Here is a 12,467-nt window from a genome sequence, read left to right as displayed (position 1 = left end):
GTGGCCTTTTCAGCACTGCTGGTGTCACACGCAGCCCTGAGGACAATAGAGCCCCAGACAAATAAATATTGGCAGATGCATATAGATAGACCGATATAAAAAGGTACACAGACAGATGGATAGATATAGACAGATTGACTGATATACATAGATATACACACATAGACAGACGGATAGATGTATAGAGATGAATAGATTGCTAGATCCAGACAGTCAGATAGACAGACAGACTTTGTTAATATATTAAACACACTGCAAGCTGTCTTTGTCTTTGCGGTTGTCTGTGTGTGAGAATGAAAAGATGAAAAGAGCAGCCCTGTCTCTCTATCATGACTAACCCTCGTCTGTCCCTCCGAAGTCGATTCGGCAGGAAAGACAAACAGCGTCCACTTTCCGCAGTGAAGTCTGCTTATTATTTTCCTGTCCTTTAACTAAAAAGTCCATTATGAGAAATGGCAGGGCAGCTGTGGCCTTTTCAGCACCGCTGGTGTCACACCGCAGACCTGAGGACAATAGAGCCCCTGACACAGGCGTTAATTCAGGGCCACCTTAAACAGTCTGATCTTTAAATCTATTCGCTCTGTAATTATAATGGAGAAAGGAGGGATGAGAGTCCACCTGTCAGAGCACAGAACTGTGTCCAGAGCACCGCGATACGGTGAGATCGTGGCCAGCGAGCATCTGTCAAAATCTATCGTTTGTTTACAGCAGGAGATGGCCGCTGGGATAGCATATGGCAGCCGCTGATGGGTACGGTGTGGCAGTCAATCAGAGACAGAGACGCAGAGCAGATGCTGGGTGAAGGATTTGGGAATGGGGCGCTTTGTGGCACCCTAGAGGAAGATTTCATCACTCAAACGTTGCTCGGTTACTCATTTATGCATCATCCTAAAAATAGTGGAATAAAATATAAAACAGAGAAATTAAATAAAGAAATAGACACAAATGAGACAGTTGTGACATTCAGTTAGAGTATAGAGTATAAAAGAGTCTAAAAATCAAGAGCTATACAGTTAATGTATATAGCAGTTCAGGTAATTTGATCTTGAATAAAAAAAAATCAGTGAGACGTTGAAAACTCTTCTGTAACTCACAACCAATATTTTTTAACCAAAAAATGACTGTTTCTAGTCTCAGAGTATGAAACAGAAAGTATAAAAAATTATATTTAAAAAGTATAAGTAAATAAGTTTACACTTTACAATGTGTCATTTGTTAACATTAGTTAATTGATTAACTAACATGAATGAACACTTAAAAATACATTTATTACACTATTTATTCATCTTTGTTATTGTTAGTTAATAAAAATGCAGTCATTCATTATTTGTTCATGTTAGTTCACAGTGCATTAACTAATGTTAACAAACATAACTTGATTTTAATAATGCATTAGTAAATGCTGAAATTAATATGAACTAAGATTAATAAATGCTGCAGAAGTATTGTTTATTCTTACAGTAGTTCACGTTAACTAATGTAGTTAACTAATGCTAACTAATTAACCTTATCAAAAAGTTAATTGTAACGATTATGGGTTATATAATATATCAAAATGAGTACACAAACAAACAAAAAATGTTTTTTTACATTTTAATAAAATTGCAATTACAGGTGCATCTCAATAAATTAGAATGTCGTGGAAAAGTTAATTTATTTCAGTAATTCAACTCAAATTGTGAAACTCGTGTATTAAATAAATTCAATGCACACAGACTGAAGTAGTTTAAGTCTTTGCTTCTTTTAATTGTGATGATTTTGGCTCACATTTAACAAAAACCCACCAATTCACTATTGACATTCTAATTTATTGAGATGCACCTGTATGTGAAAAAGCTGCAGTTGTGAGATAGCAAGTCACACTGTCACATATAAGTTACAGTTGAGAGAAATAAAATCACAGTAATGAGACTTAACAAAAGGTAATTGTAGTCACAACTACAAGATGTAAAGTTGCAGTTGTGACACATTTCAGTCTATAAGAAAAAACTAAGATATTAAAGAGATTTCATTTGTGATCTTTCTTTCCTCTGGGACGCTGACTTAAGAATAGTATTGCATGAGTTCAGAGGATTGATGAATCATGGCAAATTTGCTGTGACTCCACATTGCTGACAGTGGTACAGTTATTGAAGCGATGCTTCCTGTTACCACCACACTGAGCCACTTATTGTAATGATGAAAGGAAACACTCTTCCCCTCTCTGTCTCCCACTTTCTCCTCTGCATTTCCTGTTTCCTCTCTCGGCCCCCTGGGGTGCACATCGCTCTAATAGAAATGGCTTTTCATTCTCTTCCACTAAGCGGACAGATGAAGGCAAAAAGTGTGAGTTGTTTATTCCAAAATAGATGGCTGAAATAGATTTGATTTGTGGTAAGCAGCTTCCGAGAGGCCAGAGTGACACAGCCGACATGACGGCGGACGATGATCAACAGCATATAGTTTGCGTGGTCGTACGTATGGGTATGTAATGCCAGGAACATGTGCTAGCCAAGTTGCAGCCACTCTCAATTTACCATTTAATCTCTGGCTCACCTAACACTACTACAAATCAAATCCTTTTATTCACTATCACGGTGCCTAGAGACGAGATATGACACTGTCGCTCGCCTTTCCCTAGCCCGTCTGCCTGATTAGCATTGGCTGCTTGATAAAAAAAAACGTCTGTCTCTAGGCCTTTCAGACGAAGCAAGTCGACAAACTAGTGTTTGGAATGAGTAAAAGCATCAAACCTTGCAGTCAAACAGATGTGAGATCACATACACACCTGTAAGACAGGCAAGTGACATGTAGTACAGAGCGATACCCCCTCTTCGCTATTGAGCTGATTATCAGTAACGCACATTTCAAAAACACGCCCACGTGTGCAAACACTGATCCACTGCAGACGTGCGGCGTAGCGCCCACTCGCTGTCGTGAAGCTGTCCATCACAATTAGCAACAGACAATCTTGAAGCGAGCTGACTCAGAATGGGAACACGCGAAACAACTGGCAGAGTAGCCAAGGTTAGCGAAGTGTCAGGGATTTATCCTTCATCTTTAGACAAACTCGTATCCGCACACTTGTGGATGAGTCAAAAAGCATACAATCTCAGCTAATCATAGCTTCTACTACAGCTACACAGGAAATACATAACTTTTGTGGGTGTATACACAGCCGCTACGCAAGGATGTGAATGCTAATGATAGCTAGGCAAGCCTGCTTTTTCTGATAATGTCATGTCTTGAAATGTGTCAAAGAAATGAATGACACAACAAATTTAGTTGCATAAACTTTTGCTTCTATGCTAAGCAAGCTTGATTTAGCTATATCAGCACTTGTTAGGTAATGGACTTTAGCATTACCAGACTGCTTCTTTACACTAACTTGATTTAGCTACAACAGCAATTCATAACACAACAAAGTATTATGGGCTTCAGCATTAACTGTCTGCTTCTATGCTAAGCAAGCTTGATTTAGTCACACAGTAGCTTGATTTAGCTCCGTCATAGTAATTCTTAACACAGCAAAGTAGCATTCTTAGCGGTCTTTAGTGTTAACCGTCAACATTTATGCTTAGCAAAATTGATTTGAGCTATGTCAATTCATAACACAACAAAGTTGCATTATTGATAGCTCATAGGCTTTAGCATAAACTGTCTGTTTATGCTAGCAACACAAGATTGATTTAGCTACGTAAGTTAGCTTTCATGCTTGCATACCTAAAAATGTGTCATATGATTTCATAATAAAGTTGTATTTTTCGTGGTTTAACAGGCATTAGCATAAATTTCTGCTTCTATGGTTATTTTTTTTTTCTACAACAGAGAATGTCAGCGTAAGCTAAACTATAAAAATCTATACCTTGTAACCTGAATAATACAATTGGGTTTAAGTTCACTGCATTACCCTTTTGAGCATTGAGGTTTATTAGTGTAACAGCAATACCATGATTTTACTACAAATAAAACCAAAAAATATGATTGCTATAGTTAAACCATGATAACCACAAATTAACCATGGTTTTGCTACAATAGCCACCATGGTATTTGTAGTAAAACTGTGGTTATACTAATGGTAATGAATACGCCAAAGAAACATGGTTACATACTACACTTTTACTATAATAAAACCGTGGTTAATTTTCGTAAGGGTACAAGAATGCTTAAAGGGATAGTTCACCCAAAAATGAAAATTCTGTCATTAATTACTCACCCTCATGTCGTTCTAAACCCGTAAGACCTCCGTTCTACAAATAAAACCAAAAAATATGATTGCTATAGTTAAACCATGATAACCACAAATTAACCATGGTTTTGCTACAATAGCCACCATGGTATTTGTAGTAAAACTGTGGTTATACTAATGGGTAATGAATACGCCAAAGAAACATGGTTACATACTACATACTACACTTTTACTATAATAAAACCGTGGTTAATTTTCGTAAGGGTACAAGAATGCTTAAAGGGATAGTTCACCCAAAAATGAAAATTCTGTCATTAATTACTCACCCTCATGTCGTTCTAAACCCGTAAGACCTCCGTTTATCTTCGGAACACAAATTAAGATATTTTCCTCTGCGTCACCCTGGTGCCATTTTGGAGAGTATCCACTGAACGCAAACAGCGTATGCTATTCTGTGTCGTGTGACACCGCTGATTTAATTGTTGAATAAAGTCGTTATTTTTGTTTTCTTTGCATACAAAAAGTATTCTCGTAGCTTTGTAAAATTACGGTTGAACCCCTGATGTCACATGGATTATTTTATCGATCTCCTTGCTACGTTTCTGGACCTTGATCGTGGTAATTACATTGCTGTCTATGGGAGGGTCAGAGAGCTCTCAGAACTCATAAAAAATATCTTAATTTGTGTTCCAAAGATGAACGGCGGTCTTGCGAGTTTAGAACGACATGAGGGTGAGTAACCCTTTCAACCCTTTGGGTGAACTAACCCTTTAACCAGTAAGCAACACACACATGCTAACAAAAACACTCGTAGCACATTAGCACCACTCACATTTTCTCAAGAAAAAATCTAGTTCTAATCATGTTTATAAATAATTGCCAAACTCACTATTTATTGAAAATAAATTATTTCAGTTTTGGATTGAGACTTGTAGTTTGCCAGATATACTCAAAAGGTGATAAGAGGATAACATATTAGAGCAAGCCTTATCCATGTCTTTCTTTTTCCTGAGACCATATGTGACAACGATAGGCCTGAACTTTAATTTACTGCCAAATAACACAATTCCGAATGTTTTTCTGCTGTGTAAGGATGCTTCATTCCCATCAAAAATCCCATAAAAGGAAGTACTGTCAGCACTGAAGATTTGAACCTTTTAATACAAGCAGTTGTCAGTGGAATTACACAGTGGTTTAACATAAACCCTTAATCAGCATCTTTCAAGTAGAACCGTCCTCAAACCAACATACATACCTGCATCAAAACACTAAATAAGCCCAAATGCAACTATAGTATAGCTATTATTGCTAACAGTAATTGTTAACTTGTGCAACTGAGTGATACTTAATATTATGCCGATTTTTGAACAGAGGTATGATCATAAGATCAGAGTTACATGCTAAAAACATACTTAATGCGTTAGCAACTATCTAGCATCATGGCAGTTTTGCTACTCGCATTTTATCGTGAAAATCTAGTTCCAATCAAGTTCACGTTTGTAAACAAATTATCAGCATATCGTTGTGCTAAAATAGCTATTAGCTTAACAGCACTTGAGTTACTCTACTCCCCTTCACACTATATAACTGATGATACAAGATCCAGGTGACAGATTGAGGATCGTAACGAATCAAGATTTGGATTTGTCAGTGGAACAGCCCCGGCTCGATCCCAAAGCTCTTCCCCTGGTTGTTTATAATAAAGCTCTGGTGTGCTAAAAAGAAACGAGTATGATCAATAACAGCTGCTAGTGGTGAAGATGATCAGCCTGACACATTACATAAGACTAGCCATAAAAATGACCAATGTAGGGGCCAGTCTCATGGGCACAGATTGATTTCAAGTCTAAGGCTAGACAAGATTAGCAAACACACGAAGTGGAAAACCTAGCCTTAACTCTGATTCTGTCACACACAATCTGAAACCAGAGAGGAGGTGGAAGAGGATTTTTGTGAGTTATAAGTGAATTGCACTTCAAAGTCCATGTTAGCAGGGGAACAAGGACCTACTGGAGAGACAGGTAGTCAAATGAAATCCAAATTTAAGGTGGCACTCGATGGATTTTATCTTATTTTACACTCCTCTACTCTGTCATATCACGTTTTCCCTTCTTCTATCTCTCAATCACTCTATTTTTCTATCATTTTATCTGCAATCGGCTGTCTCTCTTTCTCGTCTGACTCTTTGTGGTTAAAGCTGTGAGCATGCCTAGCAAACCGTTGGGTAAAAAAAGTCCAATTACACCAGGCTGAGAACATTTTATAAAAAGACACAGCAGCACATGAATCTTTATTATTTATTATATTCCAGAATACTGAGCACTGTCTGGTTTTTAGGCGACATTTCGTCCAAATGTGCTTGCGCGTCTGAACAGATGAAGCAGTCCACACGTGTAGGCACACTTTTTTTCTCTCTCTCGCTACTCACACACACACACACACACACACACAGGCAAACAACCTCCCTGCATGAAATAACCTTCCCTGATTTCATTATTCGTCAAATAGGAAGAAATGAGACGGAGAATCGGCGCCTTTTTCACAAGACATGTTACAACACTGTCACCAAATGGCGAAATCATATAATTACACCTGTTTCGATCACACAGTAGAAAAACACACACACATACACATAGAGAGAGAGAGAGAGAGAGAAAGCACTGAAAATCTGATTAAGGTTGGCTCGCCTTGGCAGCCCGTGTCTTTATTTATTTATCTCAGTAAACACACGCTCACTTTATTCTGGGAATGTGAAGCGTAGCATAATTAGCAGAACATGGCTCCCTAATTGGGCTTTAATTGATATGAAGAGTGTCGCCAGGGCTGAGGCCTCACGTAGCAACACATGCTGAGCAAGTGGGCATGGCTTCGCTGTCAATCAATCCCACTGGCACGGCTGATGAGGAGTCATTAAAATGTCCACCTCCGACCAATTACTAAGTGAGCTTTGGTTCCCAAGCAGAACAGAGGTACATTTTATTTTAGGACATATGTTTATAGCGCTAGAATGATGCAGGGATATACAAAATCAGGATACATTTCAATGTTTCATCCTCTGCAATGACTCAGTTTAATTTAGTAACTCGTTTCTGCCAAACCACCACAGTTAGCAATATGCTACATTCCATTTAAAGGTGGATGTGGGATATTCTGACTTGATATCTCCGAAGCCCAGAAAAATATAAATAGATATGATATAAATCAACACAATGGCATTGCTAGCACTTGTTTCGCAGGTGTACCTACGATTACCAACATAGAAGATAATTTACTGTTTTACATGCCTGTCTTGGTAAATGTTTGCTAAAGTGATTATATCACAGCAGAGCATAGGAACTTTGACTCAGTCATGCATTTAATTTGATTAAAACAGGATTTTTAATCACTGAATGGAGTCATATGATTAAAGAAACAGGCCTGAAAAAGGGTTTTGTGATAACAGCCAAAAAGGAAAGTTGTCTAAGTGGGAAGCAGTTTTAGAAACTGAAAAAAAACATGATCATGCATTAAAAGTAAACTGTGTACATTTTGATTTGAAGTTGACTGTGTAAATGTTACCCGAGGGCTGCATCTCAATGCAGTTTGCAGTCCCATTTCAAGTGCAGTTACTTTTTCAGATGTATTTCTGATTTACAAGTCAAATGGAATGCAGCATTAACGCACTGTAAAACAATAGCTCCATCCCAACTAGCACACTTCCTTAAATAGTAAGCAAGCCAGATTTGAATGTCCCAAATTAAAAAAAAAAAAAATCGTGAAGCACCTTTATTTTTAAGAGTGTAGTGCCGAATTAATATTTTACTCCAAAATCTGTTGTAATGCTGCTATCCATGGCAAACTAAAGTACTAAAACGGAAACTTAAATAAAATAAAACAAATTTTTTACAAAAATATCAAATATTTGTTATATATTTAATACAATGAGAAAACAACAAAACTACTGAAAGTTAAAAATATTAATGAAAAACAAAAAATAAAAATAATTTAAAAAACATTCCTCCAATATGGTCTCAGATTTGTAGATAGATAGATAGATAGATAGATATGGACTCAACTTTATATGAAAACCATTTCATTTATTGGTTTAAAACAGTACAAAAAGTATAGTTAAATAGATTTTATATTTTTTACTCCAAAATCTGTTGTAATGCTGCTATCCATGGCAAACTAAAGTACTAAAACGGAAACTTAAATCAAATAAAACGAATTTTTTACAAAAATATCAAATATTTGTTATATATTTAATACAATGAGAAAACAACAAAACTACAGAAAGTTAAAAATATTAATGAAAAACAAAAAATAAAAATAATTTTAAAAACATTCCTCCAATATGGTCTCAGATTTGTAGATAGATAGATAGATAGATATGGACTCAACTTTATATGAAAACCATTTCATTTATTGGTTTAAAACAGTACAAAAAGTATAGTTAAATAGCGTTAAAAATACAGGATAGAACATGATGCTCTTTGCACTATTGCCAGTAGAGAGCACTGTTTGCACTTAAAGACAGATAAAAAACAAAAACTGCAGCACCATCTAGTACTGTTGAATTCTGCATTAGCACCCGGAAGTCCCTATTACACGAAGTGTTAGCAGTATAAAAGTGCTCTGAATCAGTATTGTCTGCAACATTGAGAACAAGCAGAACAATCTGGAATTAAATGATCACCACTTTTGGCAGTGGGAATTAGGGGAAAGATCAAGTGGATCTTAGAAGTTAATCGTTTTTCTATACAAGAACAAGTATGTTTCAATAACTTTTCAAAACAAAAAAAACCCCGGTATATTTTCATTTCTTGAATATGGCACTAATGATTGCATTTGTAGTAGCATTACTTAAGCACTCCCCATTGGCATTATTAGTCATTTTATTATAGATTTACCAATCAGATATAAACTATTTTAGTGTTTTTGTTGTTGTAGCTTTTTGTTAATAATTTAGCATATTTAAAATGCATTTAATAACTTAAAAGCATTTAAATTGACATCCCTGTAAGTCATTGTATAATTCACACAATAACAACTGCAGACGGCGACTATGAAGAGTTATAGAGAAATTAACTCTCTGCAACTTCAAGATCCTTTCAGCTTTATGTTTCACACTAAGAAAGTGAACTCTGATAATCCATTAACCACATTTTCGGGCATCCTCGTCCAAATACATCTGTGAAGCCACTGTCAAAGCCAGCACTGAACCTTATAACCTGTAGCTTTGTGTCTCGCATCGCGGAGAGCAGTTACAGGTTTCTCATCCAGGTCCTGGACCCCTGTTGTAGCTAGAACATTTGGCTAGAAGACCAGCGAGACCAGAGTCTCTTCTCTTGTGTATTTCCTTGCTACCTTCTTCCTCTCGTTCAAGGCACTGACAAATACCTCCTGAAGTCATGATGAGACTTATGCTGTGAATGATGGCAACCCTCACTAAACGATCGCGCGTGTGCAACCTCAGGAGCCTTCCACCACATTTCGGCAGCATTTTTTAACTCCGGCAGGATGTCGGGAACCACAAACTTCTCTGCCAGGAAGACCACGGGCAGCACGGCCAATAGAGAAGCCCAACCCACCACTCCCAACCAATAGGACGGGCCGAGTCGACTGACATCATCCCTAATCTCACCAATATGTTGATGGGTAAAAAGCGCCCAGCTGAGAAAAAAGATAAAACCTGTGGGGGAAAAGAAAATGGAGAAGGTTAAAACATGTGCATGTTACTTGGCTAAGGAAAGCTAAATAGCGAAGTACTGACCTGTAGGTACTAGTGTGAACAGCAGCAGGGTGGTCGGGTCGAGCGTCTGGCCTGCCATCAGCAGCGAGCGAGTGTTTGAGTAGGAACGCACCGTTTGAGACGTCCAGCAGAGGGCGAACATGAGACACAGCAGTCCAGAGCTCACAGACATCAGGAAAGCCACCACTGCAAACACTCTCTCAGCCTCCAGAGCTGTGGAAACCAGACAGGGACAGAAACTCCTTTAATATTGATGAATGTGATACGGTATTACATGCTCCTTGGAGCCAAAAAAAAAACCCTGCTGTCCCGATGATTATGTCCAGACCCAAAATTGAGCTTGGATTAAATTAGGCAATATGTCGATGACGATGATTCTCCACTAAAAACTATTATTTCTTAAAAAAAAATAATAATAATTATATATATATATATATATATATATATACACACATACTTTTTTTCATTAACACACACACACAAATATATGATATACATAGATATAAATATAAATATACACATAAAAGCTAAAAAAAAAAAAAAAATTTATATATAAAGAAAAAAATACATAAATGAAAAAATGAATATTATATATATATGAATATTTTATATATATATATATATATATATATATATAATTCATATTAAATAACATTTATTTTTTTTATTTCAAACAGTGGTTCTCACTGACTTCCATTGTATTTTTGTCCAAAGTAACAACGTATTTTTATATATAAAATAAAGACAAAAATATATAAATGAAAGGGGGGGGGGGGGGATGCTGAGTTTGATCAGGGTTGGAGCTAAACTCTGCAGTGCATTGGCCCTCCAGGGCAAGATTTGAGGAACCCTGGTCTATAGAAACCATAGAAACAAATAAAGGCATACAGGTTTCAAACAACATGAGGGAACGACACACCATTTTAATTTTTGTGTGAACTGCCCCTTTAAGAATGTCTAGCATAAAACCATGACAACAAATTTCAGTTTGAGTGTTCCTGAAGAACAACAGCTCATCATGAAACTATTTAAAACTGAACTGATCAGTCATTACTTCATCCTTCATTATTTATCTCATTCTTCATTTGTCTTGTTCTGAGGAAGAACTAAACTGAGGGGAAAACCAGACAGGCTACAACTAATAAAACATGCGAGTCATGCGAGTCCAGCGTGTCATAGCCTGTCTGCTGCAGCCCACCGAAGCGTAGAAACCCCTCCAACACAAAACCATATCAGTATTTTACGCCAACGTTGGAAATTCAGGAGAAGTTCACAGATTCTCTCTCATTTGACTGCTCTGTGCTTCTCGGCAGGTCAAAACCTGCAAAAATTCCACAATATGCTCTAATGCTTTCAGTTCCCATCAGACCTTCTGGCTATATATTTTAATACTCCAAAAAACCAAGCCTTTAAAGGCCTGAAAAGTGAAACACACAACAGAAATGCATTTAATTGGGCTTTTTACTGTTTTTCAATTATGCATCTTTTATAGAGGTTTTTAAGATTCAAAGCAGTTTTAATCAAATGAATGAGGGTCACACGTGGGCTACTAAAATATTGCTGTTGCCCACATGACAGGTCAAAACCAAATCAAATAGAAGATATAACATGACACAAAACATATACACTTTTTAACTTTACGTTTAACATATAAGGTGACCCAACGTTGTAGTATATTATGTTACAATTTAACACCACAAAATATAATATAGTATATTATTCTATTTTTTAACCAAATATTTTGAACGACACTTAGCAATGACAAATAGCTTTTATTCCCTAAGATATATGAGAATAGCAGCCATACGACACGCACCTTTAGCAATGTCTTCAGTGGTCCAGCTGTCATCCAGTCTGGTCTCATTCCCTGAGGTCCACAGACCCCGGTCATCCAGCCACCGAGGTGTCCAGATCGCATAGCTGATACACAAACAGCCCATCAAGCCGAGACAGGATTCAATAAATCGAAAACGACTCCTCGAGTCGACCAGTTCTGGTCCTTGCATCGCTCTGTTGAGAAAAAGCGAATGGTTAGATATAACAATAACATAAAGTTGCCAGTTCAGCTGGAAACTAAACGTAAAACATTACAGTTGGTAATTTCAGACAAAATTAGGTAATCAGTTAGGTTTGCTTACCTTAAGTCTTTAAAATGTGTTCAAATGACAGGGATTTGATTCCACGCAGTCCAATGACAGTAACTGATCACGTTCAAATATCAAATGAATCAGAAACTTGAGTGTTTTATGACGATGTACAGAAGCATCTCTCACAATGCTGTAATAAGACACTGTAAAGATTTCCCTCTACCCACAGTGAAGACCCACTCGCAATGGAAACTCCCCGTCTCATAAACATAACACACATACACTGTGAGTGCTTAAATTCCCCCAGAAGCCCTGCGAGTGTTTCAGTGAGGTTTGGAAAGTGAAAATGATATTTTATAAATCACTTTACTGTGCTCAAAGGAGTCTGTGGGTTGAATTTCACCAAATGACCAATACCGGAGTAAAAGAACAGATACAAAACAATCAATCAATATATATATATATATATATATATATATAT

General features: G+C 37.0%; 1 protein-coding gene across 1 annotated transcript; it reads right to left on the bottom strand.

The window, feature by feature from the left end:
* Window positions 1–9,187: 9,187 nt before the first annotated feature.
* Window positions 9,188–11,905, bottom strand: LOC107581861 (uncharacterized). Its single transcript, XM_016267533.1, has 3 exons — window positions 11,716–11,905; window positions 9,921–10,112; window positions 9,188–9,839 (listed from the first exon to the last, which is right to left on the bottom strand). Exons 1-3 carry the CDS (start codon window positions 11,903–11,905, stop codon window positions 9,529–9,531), a joined length of 693 nt encoding a protein of 230 aa, XP_016123019.1. The 3' UTR covers window positions 9,188–9,528.
* Between the last annotated feature and the right edge of the window lie 562 nt (window positions 11,906–12,467).

The sequence above is a fragment of the Sinocyclocheilus grahami genome, unplaced genomic scaffold (assembly GCF_001515645.1).
Source record: "Sinocyclocheilus grahami isolate Dianchi unplaced genomic scaffold, SAMN03320097.WGS_v1.1 scaffold38.1, whole genome shotgun sequence".
Lineage (NCBI taxonomy): Eukaryota > Metazoa > Chordata > Actinopteri > Cypriniformes > Cyprinidae > Sinocyclocheilus > Sinocyclocheilus grahami.
This window is presented reverse-complemented; position numbering and strand designations above follow the sequence as displayed.